This window comes from Rhipicephalus sanguineus, chromosome 7, assembly GCF_013339695.2.
Source record: "Rhipicephalus sanguineus isolate Rsan-2018 chromosome 7, BIME_Rsan_1.4, whole genome shotgun sequence".
NCBI classification, from domain to species: Eukaryota; Metazoa; Arthropoda; class Arachnida; order Ixodida; family Ixodidae; genus Rhipicephalus; species Rhipicephalus sanguineus.
In genome coordinates, this window is record NC_051182.1 from 10,441,452 (window position 1) to 10,468,871 (window position 27,420).

A 27,420-nucleotide genomic window follows, 5' to 3' on the forward strand; every position below is an offset into this window, starting at 1 on the left:
CTGGCATTTCTTTGAGTTGAGGGTAAGGCAGCCTGTTCGAGGCACGTCAAAACAACGTCAAGTCGCTGGTTGTGTTCTGCAAAAGTGCGACCGAAAATTACGACGTCATCTAGATAGCATAAACAAATCTCCCATTTTAGGCCGCGCAGAACCGTGTCCATGAACCTTTCGAACGTCGCGGGCGCGTTGCACAAACCAAACGGCATAACGTTGAATTCAAACAAGCCGTCTGGTGTCACAAAAGCTGTTTTCTCTTTGTCAGTGGAATGCATCGGTATTTGCCAATAGCCCGATCGGAGGTCCACATCCTCACCGGCTACGGTGTTGCTACGTCAGCCTTAGTAGACACGGGAGCGAGTGTATCTGTCATCAGTCTGGATTTCAAAACCAAACTCGGTCGTAAAGTAATGTTTCACGGGGACAACGCTAACACATTTCGTGCTGTAAGTGGACAATTGCTCCGACCCCTTGGTGTGTGCACAGTGAACGTTTATTTCTCCGACAAGTTATATCAAGCCGAATTTGCAGTTCTTGCTCAGTCTACACATGATGTAATTCTTGGCCTCGACTTCTTACAGCAGTGCGGTGCCACGCTTGACTGTGGGACCGGCGAGCTTTTCCTGCCCCCTCTTGCCGACCGACCTTCTACCTGTTCGCGCACCCTCGCCGTTCTTGAAGATGTCGTCCTGCCTGTCGCATTAGCGTAGCAATATTAAAGGAATGCCATGTGAAAGTGGTATCACACTTTCGCAAAGAAGGGTAACGGTGAAAGAGAAAGTTCACACTAGGCTCGCACTCTGGCACGGAACACTATAAAGTACAACGCCGCCGATAACTCCGACTGCACTTTCCCGCATTGTCTAGCCTCTAGGTGTCCGCACACATGATGTGAGAGCAAAACAACGCTGTTCAAAAGGGGAAAACGCCAGAAATCGCGGTTAAAGTAACGCGTTCAACCGTCCGCTTCCCTTCGCCGGAGCAAAGTGAGATCACGTGATCCAACCCGGCACGTCACAACGATCGCAGCGCCCGCATCTCCAGTAGTGGGCCTCGCGCCCAATAGCTACCAAACACGAATAGTCATTGTACAAGCTCTCATTTATCACTACACAATAAGCACTACTTCTGTGAAGACACGTTTCACTTTCGTGTTACACCGATTACTATGACGGAGGGACCAGTCATGGCGTATTGCGTAGCAAGGGACTTTCGGTGCGCGTGTGCGCTCTGACTCTTGAAGGTCTGCTTTTGCTTTTAAAGACGATAGTCTTTCTTGGGGAACTTAAAGGCAGAAATTTTGGTCTGCCTGTCTGTCTGTCACACGATTCAACCACACGGCCAACGTTTAAGCACTTGCACAATGCCCAGCCATCTTGAACTGGTAGCTGCGTTCATGCTTGTGAACATTGTCGATCAAAAAGCAAATATTACGCAACATCAATATGTTAGTATTAGGTGGTGTGTTCCTTTACTAGAAAATACATAGATACGTAATTCTAAGGACCCTAGTGTTTCTTAGGCGGTGCCGAAATTGCTAGTGTTTCTTAGGCTGCGCTGAAACGGTGCAGAAACGGCCGGCAGAAAAAAAAAAAACGAGCCGGCAAAAAACTATCGCCTTTCGACGATATTTGCAGCGAAGCACGCAGATAGGCAGCCAATTTTTATGTGGCTTTTGTTATGCTAGGGTGCTGCGCGTTTCTGTGCACCAGCCGGCGTGAAATTGGCTTCATGCTGCTCACCATCCCGCGAAGAGATATGAAGTCGCGCGTAGAAAAAAAGTGAATTCGTGAGCTCGGCCTTAAGGACTTCGTTCCGACCGAGCATACTTTGATCTGTGAAGTACTCTGTATTTGTTTGTACCTAAATGACTGTGTGTATACTCGAAAGTTGTTGCAAGTTCATGAGGATGCGGACAATCATGCTTTTTGCCTTATGATTTTGCATCGTCTAGACGTTATTCTTTTCATTTGATGGTGTTGCCCTATGCGTTGTAGTTAAGGGTGCTGGTGTGCCGAATTCGCATACAACAATCGGCTAAGCTTGCCTTGCTTTCCATTGTTGGTTGTGCGTATGTCTGCCAATTACTTCACCCATTAGGCACGTGGTTTTCAGACACCCCTCTCAATATCACTTAAACTCGACATGTGGGTTTTTAAAAGTACGCCGCCCGCTTTCCCCGCCTGTAGTTCCTTCCCCACCATCTTCTGCAGCTTTTTGTCATGGCTAGACGCGCCGCCCTTCTGCTGCTTTTCCAGGTAGCTTGCATACTCCGCTCTTTCCTAGACGCGCCGCCCTGCGGGCTTCCCAGGTAGCTTTCATACTCCGCTCTTTTCTTTGTTGCGCCTTTTGACGGCTCTCGCTTTGGTAGACCGCCCCCCCCCCTTTCTTTTCGTTTCTTTCTCTCATTTCCTTTCTTTCTTTCTTTTTCCTCTTTTCAGCTCCCCTGACCCTGGGCGCCGTCGCAAACTTTCTTGAAATGATGTCGCAAGGGCTACACTCCTCTCTCCAGTTTTCTCTTTCCAGGCTGGAATCACCAACAGCGACAAGTGCCACCGCTGGACATGACGTCAACACTAACCATCTAAAACTAACACGCCAGGGATGACAAGGCGCCTTTGACAAAGATAGGAGGCCACCAGCGAGCTGTGTCGCTAGAGATAATAAACGAGTCGCGGTGCTCCCCTACCTGCATAAAAGTTCGCAAAACCTGAAAAAGATAGGGGACAAGGTAGACGTTAAGGTTGTATTCTCAGCTCCGGACAAACTATCAATGCTTTGTAAGCGCGTGAATACCCAAGCCACTCGAAGGAGCGTTTGCTTAACAAAACACAAGAGGCAGTTTGTAGCATGCGCTGTGGGTGTTGTGTACTTGATCCAGTTGTCTTGTCGTAAGAAGTACGTTGGGCAAACGGGCAGATGCTTGAACGAGCGTTTAAAAGAGCATCACTATCATATCACCACAGCTGTTCAAGGTCATCTCGGCATACATTGGAGAGATTGTGGTTGCAATCCAGAATTTGAAAAGTGCGTCGTTGTCGCGAAACACCGCGCGCAGCTTACGCGCGAAATCATAGAAGCTAATCAAATCCAACAGCTGGGTGACCTCTGTGTAAGCATGCCATCAGTTGCACTAACCAAAAAGGAAATCGCGTATCTGGCTTTGACGCAATAGGTTTGTGCGTTTGTGCTGATGTGTGCTGGTGTTATCAGCTGTATATATTTCTAGCGTTTTCGCTAATAAAATTCAGTTGAAGTCAGCGCCTGTGTTGTGCCCTTTCATACGTCCTCGTTCTCGTAGCGCTGTGCAAATATGTCGATTACAAATCACCAACTAGCCCATGCTGCCGTTCTCTCGAAGGAAAGGAACGTTTCGTTGTTTGGCCCAGAGTGGTGCGCGTAGCACTCGAGCGCTGGCAGTTTCTATGTTACATTGCGACAACTTCGGATAGCCAAAACTTCCAACACAGTTGGCGTTGCCCCAACACGAAGCTGCTCTCAGAATTCGCATTAGCCAGTATCGTAATCGTCGGTGAATTTTTTATCCCAATGAAGTGCTGGTCGTGACAATGAGCCTTGAGAAACACCTGATAACGTCTCTATGAGGCCTTGCGGCTTTTATTTCAAAAAATAACGATTCCGTGTATGGTTGAGTCAAATGAACAAGTGTGTCAGAAAGCGTCACTTTCAGCAGCATCGCAATCCTTTATTTATGCGTAACAGGGTGGCGCCCTCTAAGCAGGACTAAAAAGCACATTACTTTAATCAAACTACACCTAAATTCTCTCATGCCTGTCTGAATTTGGTAATTCGGTTCCAGCAGCAGAGCCGTTCTAGGGCTAGACCTGACGACAGGTGAGTGTCCGCATGTCACGCTCCGGTTCCCAGGTACACCTCTATACACGGCGCAACTGGCTTGGTCGCGGGCGGCATAGGCGTGCGCACGGGGGGGGGGCAGGGGGGCGGCCGCCCCCCCCTAATCACCAAAGAGGGGGGCGCTAAATCTGCCCCGTACATTGACCCTTCAAGTCACCTAAGAGGGGGGGGGGCGCAATATCTGCCCTATACATTGTCGCCTTGACATTTTCCCTCACGGTCAACGCTGATTTCTCGCTCACAACCAACGACGCCGACACCGACACCGCAATTTCTGCAAAACATCCTCTTAACGCTGCCACGTTAAAATATTGACTTGGAACGGTGGGGGGGGGGGGGGCACTGCGACGACCATTTGGCCCCCCTAATGGGGAGCCCTGCGCACGCCTATGGCGGGCGGAGCGGTAGACACACGCGGAAACGGGGAAGGGTGTCCCGCAAAAGAGGCTTCGAGGTAAACCCGTGCGTGCGTATAGTTGCCTCGGTCGCGGACAAGGTGGAAGCCGCACGGAGAATTCCAAGAGAAACACAGAAGAGCCAACGCTCCGCTGTTTTCTGCAGACTTCACAATGGGTGGAACTGGGTAATTTTTTTTGCCGCCTTTTTCATGATTTCCATATTACTCTTCCGTCTGTTCACGTACCTTCAGGTCGCACTCGATCTATGATAGAAACATTTCTTCGTGTACATGCGCCATTCCATTGTATTAGAACCACACTGTCATACTGACACTTCCTTAAAGGTTACATCTCTCATCACAAGAGAACTACGATATTTGAGAAAATATCAGAGATGCCAGCTCGTTTTCAGTGGAGGCTCACCAACACAGAAAGCCGACTTCGTCTCCTCCCAAGTGCAGGTACTGTTCGGGAAAGACGCGCGCCACCTCCGCGAAGAAATGGGCCAGGAATGCGTACGTCTCGTTGCGTGTCGGGTCTATGGGACCCAGCCGACCATTTGGCACGTGACCTTCATAGCACGTGGTGAGCAGCTCCGGGTATGCCTCGCCCCACGACCGGGTGTGACCTACCAGTGAAGCAGAACAGCGACACAAGATAAAAAATTACGAAGCTTGGAAATGACAGTACGCAAAATAAAAACAAGTTCACTTTCAGTCAAGCAGGGGTTCCGGTTACACAACTGTATCGTGGAAGTGAATTTTGTCACGAAAAGAGGGACACTAATAGCGATATGAACGCGTGAAAGGTGATCACAAGCATGTCAATAATCTCCACAATGGTAAGAAAGGTTTTCTGGCACTGCATGTGAACACGTGTGTGTGCACCCCGCAGCTCCAGCGTACCACAGTGGTCAGTAAGATCAAGGATGAGCAAGCGCGTCTAATCAGCGAGGCAGCTCAGGTGATTATGAAGTGGAGAGGCCCCGTGGGTAAACCGTCAGCCTTCGCTATCTATATGAGAACTCAGTTTCTTGGAATGTGCGAGTTGTTTTCATCATAACTGTTCCCACACACGCATATATCATGCATTATCCTGGAAGTCGGCGCTTGTGCAGTGTGTCAGCTTTTTGTCCAAGCGCTTTTTCACGCTATTTATTGCAGTATGAATGCCAACTGTCCCAGTCAAATACCTTGCTTTGTTGTTGTACTTAAAAAAAAAAAACTAGAGCCCTTCCAGCATTTCGAGAAGATGGTAGACAAGGGAAGCGTTGCGACGGCGAGGCGTCGCGCGTGCGTTCGGCTTCATTTGCCCGATCGTCGTTGGTGGCGTTGGCACGACGGCGACGCGCACACTTGCGCTTCTGGGCGCGCCGACGTTGCTCGAACTGCCACTGCTCCTCTTTGGAACGTACGACTGAACACATCGCTAGCGTGATCTCTTACGTCATGATACAACGAGCAAACGCAATTGGTTCACGAGATGTATTGGAGAAAGGTTGCAGGTGGCATTCTGAAATCTCGTTTCCATATCGCCTCGATCCTCCCGAAGCAGGCAACACACCGCTGATCCTGCCTAGCACGTCACGCCGACAGTGACGCTAGCTTTTCCAGTGGTGGGCTTGCCGTCCAATACATCCCCCAGCACGCGTTGCAGGCGGTTGTGCAAAAACCATCGAGAATGTCTGGTAAAAAAAGCGGACATAATTGGGTCATTGCACGCCAACTGTCCCAGCCTTGGCGCTCGACCATCTGCGATTTGAATGAAAAAAATCGAGGACTATCTAGCCAAAGCCAGAAGCCTTCCACCAAAATATTTTTGGCAAAAAAAATTTTTCAGTGCCGCAAACCCTATGTGAAGTTTTTCGGAAAGCTCGAAACTATGGCTCGGAAAATGCGTTTTCAAAAAATCTCTTCTTCATATATTAGGCTAGGACAAATTTTTCCCTACATACCGATCGTAGGCTTCTCACTTAAAATAAGTTCCACGAATGTTTACGCTTTCGTGGGTTTTTCATGGGGCCTTAAATATTGACAATATGACCCATATTGAGTTTTTTTCATAGAAAGGCGACATTCAGTGAAATTTAATATTTTGATTTAACTGATTACCAGGAAGTTGTACTCTAGCACAAAAATAGTTTGAGACGTATATGGCGTGAAATGGTGTGTAGAGCTGGCGACAAAGTTGCAAGAAAGTTCATTTTCGCACATGTTTAGTCGTAAATTTAACATTGATGTGCTCCTAGTAAAATTATGCTAAATAGCGCATTTACTAGCAATATGAGTTGTCTACTGACTGAGAAAGTTTTATCAAATTACTTTTTTTTTTTTGGAAAAAAAAAATTTTTGAAGTTGTGTTCTGCTGATGTCTATTTTTGCTCGTGTTTTCTCTTCGCAGAAACGCGTCCAGCGTTTAGTACAACCTACATGGGCGCCAGCTTCGCCACAGAACAGCTAGAAAACATAATAATCTCTGCCCGTGCTTATTTGAATGTTTACCAGTGAGTATTGGCCTGAGTAAAAGAGAAATACGAACTCCGCTAGAGTGAATTTAACCACATGCAGCTGTTCATTGAAGGCCGGCATAGTGTGCTAACGCAACAGTGGGAAGTGACACCGATGCGTGCAACGCTCCGTTGCCTGCGCACAGATATAAAAGTGGGAAGAACACTACGATTAAGGAAAAATTCAGTTGCGGTAATATGAAACGCATGTCGTACTTTTGCACTAATTCACGGTCCCTGGTCAAACATCATCACTTACATACAATTCCCTTATAAATATACTCGTCACTTATTACATAGGCGTGCGCACAGGGGGGGGGTGGCAGGGGGGCGGCCGCCCCCCCCCCTAATCACATAAAGGGCGGGCTCAAATTCTGCCCCATACATTGACCTCCTTGTCACCTAACAGGGAGGGGAGGGCGCAAAATCTGCCTCGTCCATTCACTTAGTAGGGGGGGGGGGTGCGCTGCGATGAACCTTCGCCCCCACCCCTCCCTGAAGGGGAACCCTGCGCACGCCTATGCTTATATACGATTCTGTTCGTCACAAATGCAACTGATCTGCTTTGTTCAACCAACTAATCTGTTCCTTTTGCCACTTTTAAACCTTTGCGCAGGCAACGGGTTGTTGCACGCATCGGTGTCACTTCCCGCTGTTGCGTAAGCACACTATGCCTACCTTCAAGAAACAGCTGCATGTGGTTAAATTCACTCTAGCGGAGTTCGTATTTCTCTTTTACTCAGGCCAATACTCACTGGTAAACATTCAAATAAGCACGGGCAGAGATTATTATGTTGTCTGGCTGTTCTGTGGCGAAGCTCGCGCCCATGTAGGTTGTACTAACCGCTGGACGCCTTTCTGCGAAGAGAAAACACGAGCAAAAATAGACATCAGCAGAACACAACTTCAAAATTTTTTTTCTTCCTAAAAACAAAAAGTAATTTGATAAAACTTTCTCAGTCAGTAGACAACTCATGTTGCTAGTAAATGCGCTATTTAGCATAATTTTACTAGGAGCACTTCAATGTTAAATTTACGACTAAACATGTGCGAAAATGAACTTTCTTGCAACTTTGTCGCCAGCTCTACACACGATTTCACGCCATATACGTCTCGAACTATTTTTGGGCTAGAGTACAACTTCCTGGCAATGAGGTAAATCAAAATATTCTATTTCACTGAATGTTACCTTTCTATGAAAAAAATCCCTAATATGGATCATATTGTCAATATTTAAGACCCCATGAAAAACCCACGAAAGCGTAAACGTTCGTGAAACTTATTTTAAGTGAGAAGCCTACGATCGTTATGCAGGGAAAAATTTGTCCTAGCCTAATATATGAAGAAGAGATTTTTTGAAAACGCATTTTCCGAGCCATAGTTTCGAGCTTTCCGAAGAACTTCACATAGGGTTTGCGGCACTGAAAAATTTTTTTTGCCAAAAATATTTTGGTGGAAGGCTTCTGGCTTTGGATAGATAGTCTTCGATTTTTTTCATTCAAATCGCAGATGGTCGAGCGCCAAGGCTGGGACAGTTGTCGTGGAATGACCCAATTAGAAAATCAGCGCAAGAAATCATCTAGTTTTGTGCCAGAGTGATGGCGACTGGCACATAAATAGACTAGACTACTTCGGCTATGACGTACCTTCGCCATGCATGTTAGTCTGCTCGCAGTCGTTCGACTCTGGTTACTGATGAAATGATGAGCGGCGTATTTCGCGGGCGAGGTCCATCCAATGATTACAAGCAGAACACGCAACAACAAAGCCAACTGTCCGAATTGATTACCTCGCCGTTTTTAACAGATTTTACCAGTTCGCTCTTCGTAGCTGAAGCATAGAAACTTAAATGATGAGCTTTAATTATACCTTCACTTGAACAAACAATTAGGCGAAATTTTAAACACACAACGAAATAATAGTAATGAAAATCAACAGATAATGAAGCCAAGGAAGACATAGGGGACGTTAATGGTACCGTTAAAGTCTATAGTAGTAACTTTGATGTAGATGTGAAGAAAGTAAAGCGCACGAAAAGACAACTTCCCTGTGGCAGGGGCCAAGCCTGCAACCTTCGGAGTGCATACCCGATTGAGCGTTATCTTAACAATTGAGCTCCGGCGGCGGTCGGAGGTCGTCCCCTCGCCCAAACGTGTACGGGGGGACTACCGCCGCCGAAGCTCAATTGTTAAGAGGATTGGGCGCGTAATCCGAAGGTTGCAGGTTCGGTCCCTGTCGGCGGCAAGTTGCCTTTTCGTCCACCTCACTTTCTTCACATATATGTCATGATTACGGAAAGAGCAGGCACTCCAGCCGTTATTTACATTTTAATTCGGTACACCCTGCAGCACACAAGAGGTCCGTCGTGTCATCTTTAATGCAGCGTGGCCACAAGATTTTCACCAAGTCTGTTGAATTATCCTCTGACATGGAACGTGTGCGGCATGGCTTGTCGGGAAGTAGTTACCCGGATTCCTTCGTGTTGTCCGTCGAACGCAAGTTGGAGCGCCCTTCCACAGCCCCGTCACAATGCTCGAAACGATGCAGTATACCCTACGTGCCTGGCATGAGTGAGCTTTGGCCCGTGTTCGGCGCAGGTACGACGTACACGTTGCTCATGTACCCACGCGCAAGCTGAAACACTCTCGTGAATGTGAAAGATAAATTACCAAAAGTTCCGTGCGCGAACTGCAATAGTGTGTACATAGGTGAATCCGGGGACTTCGATCGACGGCTGAAACAGCCCAGTAATGATGTGAAAAACGAGAAGGTGTCGTCAAACGCCCTCGCCGAACACGCGCAAGCCTCAAATCATGAGATAGACTGGGGCAGAGCACGTGTCGTCGCTACCGAGAAGGACTTGACTTCTAGATTGTATCTGGAATTTCTGACTATAAAAACGAGAAACAGCACGCTCAACCGCACGGACGGTAATCTCAACACCCCCCCCCCCCCCCCGCATACGCAAGATGATTAGGTCACGTGCTGTAGACTATCTAAACGCTTAGCTTCCGCCTTTCGCTTTCATTGTGAACAAGGCTCCCGTTCTGGGTGCCGAAACGTCTTACATTTTTTTATTCTCTTGTGGTCGGCGTCTTCGTCTTTTTATTCAAAAAGAATACTTTTTAGCGGCGCGAAACCATGATCCGAGCAGGCGAGCTGCAAACCCTTGCCACTCGCCCCGTGTAGCCTTCGCAAGCCAAATCCCTTCCCTGCCTTCTTCGCAAGCGGAGCCGGAGGATCACATAACGCATGAACACGTCATGCGCATGCATGGTCACGTGGGCATGATGTCCACACGTCTGAGCACGCGGCGGCGTCGCACGGCCGCTACTTCTCTTTAAAGAGGATAGTCTTTCTTGGGATACTTGAACGCAGAAATGTTGGACTGTCTGTCTGTCTTTCTGTCACACGATTCAGCCACCCGGCCAAAGTTAAAGCACTTGCTGAACGCCCAGCCATCTAGAACTGGTAGCTGTGTTCATACTTGTGAACATTTTCGATCGAAAAGCAAATATTACGCATATCTTAGGTGCAACGTCAATAGGTATTAGGTGGCGTGTTCCTTTACTAGAAAATACATATATACGTAATTCTAAAGACCCTAGTGTTTCTTAGGTTGCGCCGAAAATGCGGCGCTATGCACTAAAAAGCCCTCTGCCGACGATATGGTGCTGCCGCCTGGCAGTAGCCCTGGGTTCTGCACAAGCTCATGTTTCCCGACGCCATTGCCAGATGGCGTCCATATCTCACGCAGCGTAGAGTCACTGGAAAAATTTCAGAGTATCGCATCTGTTTTCCGCGCGCCGCCGCCGACGCGACTGGCTTACTCGCATCACGTGACCTATCGCCGCCATATCCCTTCCAAGCGCTTTGGGTGCAGGCGCGTTCAATGCAGAGCGTGGCCGGACATTTAGCAGTACCACGGTCCCCAGAAGTACTTCGTCGCTTTTTTAAACGCGTCATGCAGACAGGGGCGTAGGCAGACATTTTTTTCGGAGGGGGGGGGGGGCACGGGCCCGGTGTGCCACCCCCTGGCTACGCTACTGCATGCAGATGCCAGAAGAGAGTAGCTCACCATCAATCGAACGTTACTGGTGAGTTACTCTGGGAATCTCGTTTGCCGTGCGGGAAAAATTAATGTCAAAGAGCGCCGTTCTACGTGGCTGCATAGTTGCCCTGAACGAATTCGCCCCCCTCGAATAACACTCCTTCCTGCAGTGAACTACACTAACTTTGCTGGAAAAGATCTTATGCGACAGGATACTTCACCTTTTCGGTTCGCTATGGTCAGCGATATTGAAAACTACATACCTTTCTATTTGCTCGGCTGTTTATATCTCGATCTGTTGAACAGATTACGCATGCTATCCGAGTTATAAGCGTGTCAGGCACGAGAGCGAAATCGAAGATTTATTAAAATAATAACTGTTTACTGGTATACCTTGAAGGCAATTGTGGCATGATCTTTGGCATTGCACAAAACAGAAGCGTGGAACTCTGTTGATAAACTTGGTATAAGACAATGTTATCAAGTGTATTTTTACATTTGTTGTAAAAAAATGCTGCTAATGCTGCATTGCACCGAGCGTACCCTTAAAATACTGTATAGTTGGTAAGAAATGGTCCCAGCAAAAAAAAAAAAAAAGCAGATCCCACGCATTGAGGGAGTCGATTTTATGCGAGCCCTAGGTCTATATACATACTGTGTTGCAGTAGCATGCGCTTTAAAAATTCCGGGATGTGCTATTTCTGATCAAAAGAACATAAAGCACCGTGCTGAGGAAGTCTTAATAAGAGTGCATTATGAAAAAAAAAACGTGCAGCAGTGCAGAAACCAAACCCCAGCTGTTTACGCGCTGGCAACGCTAAAAAAGGAACTGTTTGTCAGAACACAGCAAGCTATTTGTAAATTCATTGCAACATTGGGAATATTAAGGAGACAAGAAATAGGAAATGAAACAATTAAGTAGTGATGTCAATAATTTTTGATGGCCTATTTTCTACGTATCCTAAGATAAGATGCACCTTACCTACCGCACGCAGATTCGCCCGTGCGTTCGGCTGCTGGCGTTCCGAATCAAGACATAAATACGTCATGCACAACCTCCACTTACCGCACACACAACTTCTATTACACATATCAACCAGTTGAACAGCAAGCATGGTGCGCAAGCAAGCTATGCGTCAGCGATCAGTCGAAGGACGCTATGTTGAATATTCTCGATGTTCGATAACGTTCTCGAGTGCAGTGAACCTGAACACCGACTGCAAAGCTAGCGCAAACAGTCAAGATTCACCAAATGTCGAAGTAAATGGCATCTCGCACGATGTCATTGCGCTAATGCAACTATGTTTACAGATACGGACCTAGCGAACACGCCCGGGCGTGACACGAAAAGAGACCGATGAAGCCATGAACAGAGTTCGCGAGCACATGGCAACATTCGCCGTACGTTTCATTAGTTACACCGCTAACCGCACAGTCGATCCATACCTGACGATGACTCGAAATCACTCCTAATATCCTCTTGACGAAACACACACACATAATGCCGTTCTGCCGAGCGTAACACGACACTGAGGCTAAAAGATCGGTCACTTCTCAACACACGCTAGCAACGCGCCGGACGGTCTGGAAGGGACATGGCCGCCGCCACCCAATGTTGCCCGCGTGCGGCCTACCTTTGCGGTACTTTGATTTTCCAGTGACTCTAACGCAGCGCCCCCTCTATTTTATCAATGCCAGCCAGATGCTGCCGATTAAACATACAGAAGGCGCTGTCTGAGGCAAGGCAAAACATTAATGGCCGCTTGATGAAAAAATTAGTACGAGAACAGCATCAAGGGTGGCCCCGGATGACACCAGGACTCATGTATTACGGCCGGCAGAAGACTATCGTCTTTCGACGACATTTGCAGCGAAGCACGCAAATACGCGGCCAATTTTTTTTTATGCAGGGGCCGTGGGCGTTGTGTCGGCGTTCTCTGTGGTGCCCTGCCTGTTTCGGCGGGGTGGGCATGAAAGTTGCGACATTTGTACGGGCACGAGAGTAGCGGTATCAAGAGCCAGCGCCGCATGCACATTTAGGTAGACGCGGGAGAACATTACTTTCGTTTGCAGGGCTGGCGTATGCTCGATGCGCTAACCGTGGGGACACGAACGCATGCGAAACGGAGGCATATTAGCCCCGCATCTCGCTGCAATTCACGAGAAAGAAATGAAAAAGACGCACACATTCCCTTTGTGTGCCCCTATATTTCTGTCAAGTTTTGTTATCTATTCAAGCAACAAATTACCCAAAGTACACATGTCGCGTCAAATAATTATCGCAATGCCACGTGCTTCTGGTGGCGACGTCCGAGCACAGTCCTCTACATAGATGACTTACGTCACAGCACTACCGTCTACGTAGGGCCATACCATCGTGTACGTCATCGCCTCATTCTGTGGGCGCGCGCCCGTGAGAAGAAGGACAAGCAGCGTTCAGCTTGAAATGTGACAAACTTCCGCGGCGCGTAGCGTTGCAACTTTTGGCAGACGTGATCGTGAACGCGCAGTGTATGCATGGCGCTCATCAGCTCAAAATTGTCAAACCTGGTGTGGGGCCCTTTTAGTGTTCTTCTTCCCATCGTACTATAACCGAATGGAATTGTATAATGGAAGCGATGTCGTAATCTTCATCAGTATTGCGCTGTTTTGTAGCGTACTGATAAACATTTCACCCTATTTCTGTAATAATATTGTTGTTTTTAATCTTTTTTACAAACATGTTCACTGTATGTACCATTTCTGCCCTCTCTGCTTGGACTACGCGTCCACAGTATTCGATAAATAAATCAATCACGTGTGGGTCGTTTTCCCAATGGATCAGCGCTCGTCGCTGCAACGAACGCAACATCAGACAAAGTTGCGCTGCTAATCCGGAACCTGTATGCGTCGTACCCCTTGCACCTATCTCCTGGAAAGGCCATCCTACTGCTGATCGTGCTTCTTCCTCCGCACTTACAGCAGCCATAAGCGTTGACTTGACATTTTCGCAGACCCAGCATCTGCTTGCTTCGGTGAAAATGCACGCAAGTGGTGTTGATATCTGTTCGTCGACCTTGAGCCAAACTACCGCTGCAGCACATCGCAATCAGACCGATATAACATCTATTGTGCACCGCCGCGCCTACAGCGAAAAATCATCGAAGAAAACGTCGCCGACATGGTGCAGCGGGAGCCCCTCAACTAGCCCTTGGTCATCTCCCATTGTTTTGGTCCCACAAAAGGATGGTTCAGTCAGCTTTTGCGGCGATTACCGTGCGCTCAATAATATCACTGCGAAAGGACATACCCCATGCCACGCATAGACGACGCCCTTGATTCCTTGGAAGGTGCGGAATACTTTTGAAGCCTCGGTTTGCGTTCCGGTTATTGGCAAATCCCCATGCACGAGGACGACGAAGAGAAAACAGCATTTGCTGTTTACCCCGGCTGGCCTGTATGACCCGGCTGGCCTATATCAGTTCAACGTTGTGCTTTCCGGGCTATGCAATGCACCCGCGACTTTTGACCACGCGATTGACGCTGTGCTGCGTAGCCCGAAATGGAAGACTTGCCAATGCTACCTGAATGACGCTGTATTTTCATCAACGTTTCCTAAACACCTACACGGCTTGGACGAAGTCCTGGCTTGCCTTGTGAGCGCTGGTATTCAGCTTAACACCAGGAAATGCTGTTTAGCCAGCAATTCAATTAAGGTCCTTCGTTATGCCTTTAGCAAGGACTGAATTCGTCCCGGCCCTGACAAAACTGCTGCGGTCCTCCGCTTTCCTCGCCCTGAAAAGCCTACGGACTTGCGAAGTTCCCTCGGCCTTGTTTCTTATTTTCGTCGATTTATACGGAACTTTGCCTCCACAGCTCTTCCGCTGTACAAACTACTTGCTTCCGGTACACCCTTCGAGTAGTCTCAACAATGTGAATCGGTGCTTCGAAATGCTTCGCATTTAATAAAGAAATGCTTCGCATTTAATAAAGAAATGCTTCGCATTTAATATTGGAAAACATAAGGACATTCTGCCATAAAAGGCAGAGAACTGAGCTGAGAATTTACGTTTTTTTTCCTGTAGTAAGATTGATTTAATCGAAGTAGAGACAATAGGCCAACATTACAAAAAAGGCACTCGAAAACATATTGAGCGCTTACAAACAGGGACGTAAGGGAGACGACAACACAATGCGCTAACTTCAACAATTTTATTTCCAGAAACCACCAAACTATATATCCGTGCACAGTGGTGCCACCAGTCCATCCACTAGCCAACCAAAAAAGCCTTCTCCCGATCTAGAAGGTCAATTGACGGTGCACTGACACACGTGTCACCATTGCGAGATATAGCCTGGGCTTCCATTATCTCTCGGACGTCTTTATCTTTATGCTTTGCAAGCACCTTACATGAATCATACATCGGTACGCAACCGCATTCCAAACAATGTGTTGACAAATGGCCGTAATTATTCTTGTCTTTGACATTTAACTTGTGCTCACGAAGACGATCATTAAGACATCTTCCCGTCTGACCTATATATTTATTTCCACAGGTCAGCGGGAGCTCGTAAACCACCTCTTGTACACAATCCACTAGAGGGTCGCGATGGTTCTTGGAGCATCCGACAGCTGGCCTGCGGTACGGGTCTGTCAAGCTACATAATCTGCCAAGTTTTTCCGGGGCTGAGAACACTACTTTGATGTCCACACGACTAGCTATTTTCTTTAGGTTGTGAGCCGTTTTGTGCAGATGAGGCACTACTGCCACTCTGCTCCTACTTTTCGCCTGTTGGATGGCTGCGTCCTGAGGACTACTGTCCAAGCGGCACCTTTTAAGCAGACCCTCGACAACCGACACCTGTACAGACTCTGGGAAACCAGCTGCCAATAACCTTTTGGATTGACTCATAAGACTTTCATGGATCTTATGGTGGCAGGATTTCTTCAATGCGTTTCCAAAACACAGATTGGCAATGCTTCTTTTTACGAGCTTCGAGTGAGCAGATTGGTATGGCAACAGGGGCTTATTAGCTCTGGGTTTATATTCCCAACACGTGTGCTGTTCCATGAATTGAAGTTCAATATCTAAAAACCGTAGCACGTTATCGAACGGCTCTTCAACTGTTATAATTAGTGGGCTAAGGCCAGCAGAAAAAAACGTTTTTGAGTTTATCTACCGATACGTGTGATTCCGGCTTGAAGAGGACAAGGTAATCGTCCACGTATCTTACAACTTTGACCACCCTGTGCTCCGACAAGACCTGTGCCAGATTCCTGTTATGGTGGGCTAGAAAAATGTCACTTAGTATCGGCGCCAAACCCCCATGAGCCGATACAGACGCCCTGCTTCTGTAGGAAAGCTTTCCCATTCCATGTGGCAAATGTCGAGCGGAGATAGCAGCGAAGCAAATCTAAAAAGCATTGAACAGATACCCCGGCTGAGTTCTGAAAAGCAACCGCGCCATAGTCGTCGATACATTCTTCTACGCATGCGATTAGTTCGTTTTGAGGCAAGGAATAATACAGGTCCTTTATGTCAAAGGAGCAGGCCAACAAGCCTTTGTCTGCGTTATTCTTCAGGAACTCTACAATTTCTCCGGAATGCTTAACCAAAAAAGGGTCGTCAATTTTTAGAATTCCGAGTCTTTCTTGCAAGAAAAGAGCTAACTTCTTCTGCCATGATCCTATCTCTGACACTATTACCCTTAAAGGGCACTCGGGCTTGTGCGTCTTGGCGCTAAACATGATGTGAAGGCTATCTTTCTTGGCTTCGTCAATATCACGGAACAACCTACTAAGGCCCACCTTTTTGCAAAGGCGTTTTGCTTCTAGTTTTATATTCCTAAAGGACACGTCGTGACACTCGTTAAAAACATTGGCAACTGCAGAGCAGGCCTTCTCGTTAAAGTCACCTTCCCCGAGGACAACAAATCCACCTTCCTTATCTGCTGGCAGAACACACAGTTGCTTCTGCCTTAAGAAAGACGCTACGCGGCTTACAGGCACCCGCGAAGCATTGGGATTGTTTCGCGAGATCACATCTACCCCTTCTGATATACATCGATTCGCTTCACCTTCCGGGGCACACTTTGATATCCGTCGCACAAGGCTCAAAAGTTCCGGCGCACTCAACCTTGGCTCCACGGCGAACTTAGGTCCAAGCTTTAGAACACTTTCAACGTAGTCTGGTAGACTGACCTGGCCGGTGGTTCTGACGCCGCATGTCGCTGTCCGTGTCTTCCCAGGGATGCTGGCACGTAAGCCTGGCAGAGTCTTCTGCCACAGGAATTCCGTGTCGCTGCTGATGATCGCTAGGAAATCTCTCCAGTCCCTGTTGGCGTTTCGTGACCTTCCTGGTTCTTCCAAGGAGGTTCTCAGCAGATCCCTCAACATCCGAGCCTGCCTTTGCCACTCACTCCTCAGAATCTTTAGGACTCTGATGCCGTGCCCGGCTGAAGGGCAAACCCACCAAACAACCGCACGACTTCATCGGGTAGATGCTTCCAGCGGATGAAGAACGAAAGTGAACGAGCTTGGCAGTTGGCATGAATCAAGAGGGGGGCAACTGAACACGGATTGAACGAAGAACACAGAAAAGAGCCCGATGTACTAGAAATGAATTTTAGCATTGCCATTTTTTGGGCGTGTTGGTAAACGGAACTCGAAAACATATTGAGCGCTTACAAACAGGGACGTAAGGGAGACGACAACACAATGCGCTAACTTCAACAATTTTATTTCCAGAAACCACCAAACTATATATCCGTGCACAGTGGCACCACCAGTCCATCCACTAGCCAACCAAAAAAAGCCCTCTCCCGATCTAGAAGGTCACGTGTGTCAGTGCACCGTCAATTGACCTTCTAGATCGGGAGGGTTGCTTGAAACTGCTTTGCAAAAAGGTCCTATACAGGCTTCATGTCGGGAAGAAACCACATTAGCATATGCAATATAGCGTGGTAGAAGAGTAAAATAAGCACCAAGCGTCGCACAACGCGAATTCTGTAACCAGGCGTCATACAACGCGAATTGCGCAACGAGTAGGTTGTTGAATGCTTCCAACCCATTACGAAGAGCTCTGCCATAATTCTTCATCGTCATCAGGTACAGCATCAACAAAGTGCGCATAATGCCTTACATGCGTTTAGCAGGTACCAACGCTCTCCGTAGAATGACGAAAAATCGCACAGTGCCTGCTGCTTTACTTCTCAAAAATTACAATGATTTATAGCGTAGTGGGTTCCTCACAAGTGCACTTGCATTGTTTGCCAAGGAAGCCCATAAGCGCATGATCCATTCCCTCGGGGTCTCAGTAAAGTTCTTCGCCCCCCCCCGTCTCTCTCCCACGTCAACGTATGTTATACAGCATGACGGGAGAGGGAAATAGTGACCGGGCCTCACCCAATGAAAATTACGTAACTGGTGGACCGTTTAAAGATTCCTACCCATTCGAAAGGGCTCAGCCATAATTCTTCATCGTCATCAGTCGTCGCGTCAACAAAGTGCACATAATGCCTTACAGACGTGTAGCTGGCGCCTCGCTTCTCCGCAGAATGACGACTATTGGCTTAGTAGGTGCTTCCCAAATTCACAAAAATTGTGATTTATGGCGTAGTGGGTACCTTTCTAGTGTACTTGTACTGTAGCCCCAAGAGAGCTTAACGGCCCCTAGAAACGCCGCTCTTCCAGCTTTCGCTGTGACTGTGCTGCGGTTTCAGCGCAGGCCTGGCGTTTTTTTTTTTTTTTTGCGCGCGTGTGCGGCAGACGACTTTTTCTAGCGGTTGATGCCGCGATGTGCCGCTGTGCAACTCGAACGCTTGAAAAGACGCTACTGTGAAGTACCACGTATTCCCGTGCGATCTACAGTGTCGGGAAGCGTACTACTGGTAACAGAGCACTTCTTTTCTTCACAAACGAGGGATAAAAAGTCAACAGTTTCGCCGCAAGGGCGAAGCAATGAATGCGATAGCAAGAAAAGCGGCCTGTGATGAACGCGCTGCTACGCTGCAGAAACATCTACGCCCCGGCAGCAACTGCCGCGCGAGCAGACAGCGAAATGGCAAGGTTCTCCCTGCGCAAATATTAGAAGAAGCGAGCGAGCTGGCCGACGACTTTTAAATGCGCTCGTTTACGCCTGTTGCACTCCTCGCGCCATCTCGCTGGTAATGAAGAGACGCTTATAAACGCCTGCCGTGTCCGTGTCCTGCCAGCGGTAAAGATTGTCTATATAATGCTCGCCGTTAGGTACCAGAAGGATCTGCGCTTTGTGGCGTAGGGGTTAGCGCCACGCGATGCGGACCGAGAGGTCGCTGGTTCGACTACGCGCTTCGGAAGCATTTTTCAGAAATACTTTTCTTTGAGATATATATATATATATATATATATATATATATATATATATTGATATAGAGGTGTTGTACGTGAAGAAAGGGTCAGACGTTGCTTTGTGAAAGGCTCTTTATCAGGCAGGTCCGGCTACCAGCGAGCACGAGCGCGAGCGACAACCACAGTCACCGATCGTCGTCTTCCTCTTTCATAACAGCGGAGCATCTGTCATTCGCATTCAGTACAATTATTCCCCGCGCAATAAGGAGCCATCCTGGCGACCTAAGGGCCAGAAAACACAGGAGGATCGTAGCACTGTTTAAGTCTGGACACATGAACGATTTGATTTCCTGGCCACGGCGGCGATGGTCAGAAGACGGTTCCAGTGGCTCGATGAGGTAGTTCACCGGCGAAGTCTGCTGAAGTACACGATATGGACCGTGGTACTTGGGGACCAGCTTGGTGGAAAGGCCAGGAGTAGTAGACGGCACACACAGCCAAACGAGCGAGCCAGGATCGTAGGAAGTAGTGCTAGTGTATGCGTCGTGGTGGTGCTTCTGGCGCCCCTGGTCTTGTGTTGTGAATGAGCGTGCAAGTTGGCGGAATTCTTTAGCATATGTAGCTGCTTGGGATAGAGTTGTAGATTCTGAGGCATCGGGTCAGGTACAAAAGAATAGTGTCCATAGTACAAGAAGGCTCGCGTCCGTAAAGGAGGAAAAATGGGGAGAACCCAGTAGTGCTTTGAATGGCGGTATTATAAGCGAAAGTAATAAACGATAGTACTCGATCCCAGCTGGAGTGGTCTGACGAGATGTACATAGACAGCATGTCACCGAGAGTACGGTTAAAGCGTTCTGTCATCCCATTGGTTTGAGGGTGACAGGCGCTTGTGGTGCGGTGCACGACGCGGCACTCATGCAGCAATGCTGTGATCACGTCCGAGAGAAACACACGACCGCGATCACTCAGCAACTCTCGGGGGGCGCCATGACGAAGGACGAGATTGCGGAGAATAAAAGTGGCGACGTCTTTTGCTGTAGAAGAAGGAAGGGGTGAAATTTCGGCGTACCGTGTGAGGTGGTCGACGGCAACGATGATCCAACGGTTACCGTCTGCAGTGCTGGGAAGGGGACCGTAGATGTCGATGCCGACGCGGTCGAATGGTCGGGCAGGGCATGGCAAAGGGAACAAGGCGCCGGCGGCGTGTTGAGGGGGAGTCTTGCGTCTCTGGCATGTGGAACATGCCCGAACGTACTGTCGAAACGGTACATGCCACGCCAGTAATATCGAAGCCTGATTCGAGAATAAGTTTTAAGGAAACCTGCGTGGCCGCATTGTGGGTCGTCGTGGAACGTAGAACAAATTTCGGACCGGAGGTGACGCGGAATGACGAGTAACCACTTACGGCCGCCGTGTGTGTAATTTCGTCAGTACAGCACGTCTTCACGAGTGGTGAAGTGCTCGGCTTGCCGACGCAATGTAAGGGGTCTGACCAGACAGAACGTCTAGAATGGAAGCAAGCCAAGGATCCTTGCGTTGCTCAGAGGGCATGTCGGAGATGGTGAGGGCGGTGGTATCGCAGGTAGTATGTGTGAAGCTGGCAGAGTCAGGAGACAGGGGCGAACGGGAGATGGCGTCTGCGTCTGAATGCTTGCGGCCAGAGCGATACACCACGCGGATATCGTATTCTTGGAGCCGTAACGCCCATCGGGCAAGGCGACCACTTGGATCTTTTAGCGACGACAACCAACACAGGGCATGGTGGTCAGTCACTACGTCAAATGGGCGTCCGTACACGTAAGGCCGAAATTTCTCTATCGCCCAAAGAATGGCAAGGCATTCCTTTTCGGTGACAGAATAGTTGCTTTCGGCTTTAGTAAGACTTCGGCTTGCGTAGGCAACGACGTACTCTTGGAAGCCATCTTTCCGTTGCGCAAGAATAGCGCCGAGCCCGACACCGCTAACGTCTGTGTGGATCTCAGTGGGTGCAGATGGGTCGAAGTGTCACAGAATAGGAGGTGACGTGAGGATGCGGCGCAGTTTCTCGAAAGCATCGTCACAAGGGGGAGATCACGCTGAAAGATCACTAGAGCCAGCGAGGAGTTAGGTCAAAGGAGCGATGATGGTAGCGAAGTTGCGGACAAAGCGCCGGAAATAGGAACAAAGGCCGATGAAGCTTCGAAGCTGTTTCAGGGTAGTTGGTATTGGGAACGCTGAAACGGCTGTTAGTTTGGTGGGATCAGGGAGAATACCGTCCTTCGAAACCACATGCCCTAGGATTGTAAGCTGCCGAGCGGCAAAGTGGCATTTCTTCAGGTTCAGTTGCAGTCCCGCGGCGGAGAGGCAAGCAAGAACTTGCTCGAGGCGGGTTAAATGGGTCGCGAAATCGGTAGAAAAGATGACAATGTCGTCTAAATAACACAGGCAAATATTCCACTTGAGGCCTCGAAGGATCGTGTCCATCACACGCTCGAAAGTGGCAGGCGCGTTGCAGAGGCCAAAGGGCATGACTGTAAATTCGAAAAAGCCGTCGGGCGTAACAAAAGCAGTTTTTTCGCGATCGGCGTCCGCCATGGGCACCTGCCAGTAGCCGGAGCGCAGATCTAAGGAAGAAAAGAATTCTGCGCCCTGTAGGCAGTCTAGGGCATCGTCGATGCGCGGTAGAGGATAGACATCCTTGCGCGTGACACGGTTGAAACGGCGGTAGTCCACGCAGAACCTGATGGATCCGTCTTTTTTCTTCACCAGCACAACTGGAGAGGCCCAAGGGCTGCTGGACGGCTGAATTATTCCACGCTTGAGCATATCGTCTACCTGTTGATCGATGACACGGCGTTCGGAAGTCGACACACGGTATGGACGCTGTCGCAGTGGTGCATGTTGACCGGTATCAATACGGTGGACAACTGCTGACGTTCGACCTAAACAAGGCTGGTCGTGGTCGAAGGAGGCTGGAAAACGCTGGAGGAGTTGGACAAGCTGTTTCTTCTGCACAGGCGTAAGGTGGGAATCGACGGCTTTGCAGAATACGTCCATAGGAGCAGCTGTGTCAGTTGCAGAAGTGGTGGCACAAGGCAGTAGTGATGCCGTGTCTCCAAGTGTTGTATCGTCGAAAATGTCAGCAAAAGTAGTGAGGCTCCCCAGACATTCGCCGCGTAGTACAAGCGACGGGACAGAAGAGACGTTGCACGCGTAAAGTGCCGCAGAACCATTGCAAAATTTGATGACGGCAAACGGGAGGATGAAGGTTCGGTGACGCGCACTCGTTACAGATGGCTGGAACAAAACAGTAGAGTTAGTGGCAGCAGGCGAAAACACAGGCACTATGACGGCGGACAAAGGCGCGATGTGGACGTCAGCTGCGGCAAACACTTTGGGGGGACTGCGGTCGTCGAGGTCAGGGCACGGATTCGACAACGTGAGTTCAGCACGAGCGCAGTCTACGAGCGCGTGAAGGGTAGAAAGAAAATCCCATCCTAGAATGACGTCGTAGGATGATCGCGGAAGAACGACAAACTTGACAGCATACCGAACATCTTGAATCACCACACGAGCTGTGCACTGAGCCGAAGGCGTGATGTAATGCGATGTCGCTGTACGCAGGGCAAGATTCGTAAGCGGTGTGCTCACTTTTCTCAAACTGCGGCACAGTTTCTCACTAATGACAGAAACTACGGCTCGGGCACGTACGGCGATACCTTGTACTACTATATATACGACTAGGGCACGTACGGCGATACCTTCTACTACTATATCAATTTCGTTGGGCGGATAAAGAGGAGGTCTTGGAGAGTTCGACGACAACGCAGTTCTTGCCTCCGGAACTGCGGCTGTCAGTTTTCCTCTCGTGCGGGGCTAGGTCGTCGAAGCATCGGGGAGATGGATCGGCGACGGGGCGAAGACGAACGGCGTGAGTCGAAAGGGCGTCGAGGGGAAAACGAGTCAGCGACAGCCGAAGAAAGTCGTTGGGAATGCTGGGCAGCCTGATAATTGGAGGAAGGCACACCGTCCTGAGACTGGAAGCTGCGACGTCGACAGGAGCGGGCTATATGCCCTGCCAAACCGCACGCGAAACATATTGGCCGATTATCAAAGGTGCGCCATGGGCTAACGACAGAAGGTCCGGAGGGCGAAGTAGGATTGGGTACCACCGTGCGTGTGGGCGGCGGCGGCGTGGTGTAGAAGGACCCGGTGGCCCGGTAGGCGCCAGGAACAGATGGAGCCTGTGGTCTGGCAGCGACGGCCGCGTAAGTCAGCGGTGTAGTGGCAGGCGGTGATGGTGGTAGTGCCTGCGCGACTTGCGCCTGAATGACCTGACGAAGACGTGGTTCCAATGATGGCACTGGTTCAGGTAAGTGGGCGACAAGGGAAAGTTGACGCGCAACTTCCTCACGGATGAACTGCTTGATCTGTGGCAGTAAAACGGTGTGATCAGCAGCGACGTCATCGACAAGGGTGAAAACCTCAGCTGTAGCCTCGGCAGCGTGGTGCGTCGAGACACGCTGCTTTCGCAACTCGTCGTACGACTGACAGAGTTGGACCACGTCAGCGACAGTCTGAGGGTTCCGAGCGACAAGCATCTGAAACGTGTCGTCGTCGACTCCTTTCATGATGTGCTTTATCTTGTCCATTTCGGCGAGAGATGGGTCGACGCGCTTGCATAGGGACAAGACATCTTCGATATAGCTCGTAAACGTCTCGTCCCGGCGCTGGACTCGGCTACGCAAACGCTGTTTCGCGCGAAACCGGCGCACGGCGGGACGACCGAAGACCTCGGTGATGGTTGCCTTAAAGGTCGACCAGGTGGTGATGTCAGCCTCATGGTTTTTAAACCAGAGGCTGGCCACATCAGCCAGGTAAAAGCGCACGTTGGTGAGCTTGTCGCAGTCGTCCCATTTGTTGGAAGCGCTTACGAGTTCGTACTCGACGATCCAATCCTCGACATCGTGCTCGTCATTGCCGTGAAATACGGGCGGGTCGCGTTGCCGTTGCACGCCAGCACAGAAGACTGTCGTTGTGGCGGCAGCAGCTTGCGAAGGGCCAGGTGCAGTCATATTGAAAGGCGATGGTTGCGTCCGATTGCGAAGTTCCAGGATGATGGGAACCCCGGCTCCTCCACCACTTGAAATAGGGGTGTTGTTCGTGAAGAAAGGGTCAGACGTTGCTTTGTGAAAGGCTCTTTATCAGGCAGGTCCGGCTACCAGCGAGCACGAGCGCGAGCGACAACCACAGTCACCGATCGTCGTCTTCCTCTTTCATAACAGCGGAGCATCTGTCATTCGCATTCAGTAAAATATATATATATATATATATATATATATATATATATATATATATATATATATATATATATATATATATATATATACGGTGCGTGACGGCGGCGGCAAAAACCAGCCGAGACTGTCCATATAATTGCTATTGGCCGCGAGATCGAGCAGAGTCGCCGCCTGGCGGCTATTGGCTGACGTGCGCCTAGTGTGGATTGCTCCCTGCGTCGTCTGCTAGCCACGTCGTGCTTGCATGTGCGCGTACGTCCTGCAAGTTCTCAAAGGGCGGTTTGTTCTGTTATCTTAGAGCAAGTTTAACTGCTCATACGCATACCTAACATGGTGTACAGTAGCAAATGGGCTTGCTCGGCTGCATGCGCATTGTAATAAGATCAGTGAGTGCGACTTTCGAGAGGGCTGTGTATTGGTGTCGTACCCCTCGTTCGCCAGAATCATTTCAGTGTTGGTGCCGCTTTCTGGTTCAACCACGTCGTAAAGTGCACTTGGCATAGTCCCAAACATAAGGAGCATTAAATAGTGTATGAATGCCGCGTTTTAGCGACTCGGTGGTAAACAAAAGCGAGGCTCACGCACTTTCGCGTTGTTGTTAGGTGTGTAACTGCGGCACTGTAGTTCATGATGAGCTTTAGTTGTGCTTAACATGCCCTTTTATTGTACGGTCGTGGTCCCACTACAGCAAAATATTTCTATCAAGTGAAGTCTGACACTCCGGTACTCAAACTGTCTCCTAAAAAAGACAATGGAACGACACGGCAGTGATAAAACGGAGTTCCCGCGCGCAATTTTACCTTTGGGCGAAATTTATGCAGAAACACCCGTGTGCTTAGATTTAGGTACGCTTTCAAGAACCCAGATGTTTGAAGTTAATCCCGACGGCGTGCCTTACATTTTTGTCGTATAATTTCACGCAAAACTTCATCCTTTTTTTACATTATCTTGAGCGTTTATGTGGAGTTGTTTTAAATTGATGGAAGGCAGCGGAGATGATTAGTTTGAGGAAAAAAAGACCCTTATTCCATAAAATAACCGGACCTTTGTTGCATCACTGTCGTGCACGTAATCAATCGATGAAAACTCTGTGCTAAACACTCTTACGTGCGTATGCGTATTCGCGCGAACAGTGCTATCGAACTCATTGCACAGGCATAGGGGCTGGTATACAAATGAAGAAGAAGCAAACACTTAAGTAGTTCAGGCGTGCTACAGCAGTGCGTAGTATACAGAACACAAGGTAACCAGTGCAGAGAAAACAGCAAAAAACGTCGTAAGCGCAGACTGTCACCCAGGGCGAGCATATCTTTAATCGGCAGATTGCGCTTCTCTCACTAGTAATAGTAACGTTGGATGATCTCCGTGCATCGATTCAACAATGAAGAGGGTATATATTAACAGCACGCTGCAATCAATGCATTTTATTCGCCGACAATCGGCTCAAACAGCTCACAATCAGCGCCTCTGTGTGCATTTGTATACGCGCCATCGACCGCCTCTCCACACTAACACGGCGACGGTGTGCCTCCTATAGGTCGATCTCGTGGCGAATTGCAATAAAACAAATGCGCGCCGCCGCATCCTGACGGCAGCATCAAGTCACTGCGCCGATGGTTTGCCATCAACGGGTGCGCGCAACGAAAAAAAAAGAAGCAGCATCAAAAGGCGCCCAGGGCGTGCCCTTACCCTCGACACCGAAGACGCTGTCGCGACAGCCTAACCAGCCTAACGCCCGCGCAGATCGGGAGAATTCGAGAAATCAAAGTGGAAGCGACCAGGGGCGTAGCCAGATATTTTTTTTTGGGGGGGTGTTCAACCATACTTTATGTATGTCCGAGCGTGCGTTTGTATGTGCGCGTGTATATATATGCAAGCAAAACTGAAAAATTTCGGGGGGGGGGAGGGTACTCCCCCCTTGGCTACGCCCCTGGAAGCGACTGTTTCTACAGACGAACCGGAGAGACGAATCCCTTTCCCCTAGCTGTCGCTGTGCTATGTGCTACGCGCCGAACCATTACTTTGAATTTTCGCGAAACCCGGAAGGATCCAAATTAGAGACGACGGAGGGTAGGACGGTATGTTGAAGTCGGCGAAAAGTTTATGTTGTTCGAGTGAGTCGTGTTATGCGGTCAGCTGATCTCGATGAACCGAGTGATGACGCCGGGGGAGCACTGTCTGAGTTGCAGGTCAGATCACCGTCTAACGACGGTGATCTGACGTGGAACTCGTCGGAGTGTTTCCTGGAAGTAAAACATTGGAGAATCGTTGGAAGAGTTGTGGGCTGCACAAGTTTGGTGAATATTTAAGGCCTTTAAGTGTTCTTGGATAGTTTCGAATGGATGAGATTGCATTCGTAGCGCGGTAAGTTTGTTCCCGTTGTTTTAAACACCATCTCACAAGCTGGTTGCAGCAGCGTGGAAGCTACGAGGTCTAAACAAAGCAGACGCTTGCGCCGCAAAGCATAGTTCTGTTTTTAATTGCATTATCATTGGAGAAGGTTAAGAAAACTTCGTTTGTTGGGCACGTGCTACGTCACAGCAATACGTGATACGCTAATCAAGATTCGCATGTAGGCCATAAGCATTTAATTATGCTATCGGTAACTGCCGATAATTGTGATGACGAACCAACATGGCAGCGCGCATGTTGCCCTCTTCGATCCCCCGCTTTGATGCCAACTCACGCTTGCAACTTGCCCGCGGTCCTGACAGCAACAAATAAACGGTGGAAGCGGCTGTTGCGTTGTGCCATCTCACGCTGAGGACAAAGTATCAGGTCCGTTTTGTCATTATTATTGAAATATAGCTGTTTGTTCATCCACGCCTGCTCAGCCTTGCACTTGAGAGTTTAAAAATGAATGAGTCTTGGAAGCAGTGCAAAATATACACGACAGTGTGTAAAATTGGGCTAGTTGGTTTAACTTCATTGTTTAAACAGCGCAAAAAGTCCTGTGTAGTCCTCATTCTCGTGTCTTCGTCTTTTTGCGCTGTTTGAACATGAAA

The 27,420-nt window shown here is 48.9% G+C and overlaps 1 protein-coding gene across 1 annotated transcript in view; it reads right to left on the minus strand.

The window, feature by feature from the left end:
• The window catches only part of LOC119399286 (beta-hexosaminidase subunit alpha), a 276,820-nt gene that overhangs the window by 100,450 nt on the left and 148,950 nt on the right, over positions 1-27,420 (minus strand). The window contains exon 7 of the mRNA XM_037666102.2: positions 4,695-4,899. Coding sequence (XP_037522030.2) covers positions 4,695-4,899 — 205 coding nt within the window. The remainder of the gene's footprint in view (positions 1-4,694; positions 4,900-27,420) is intronic.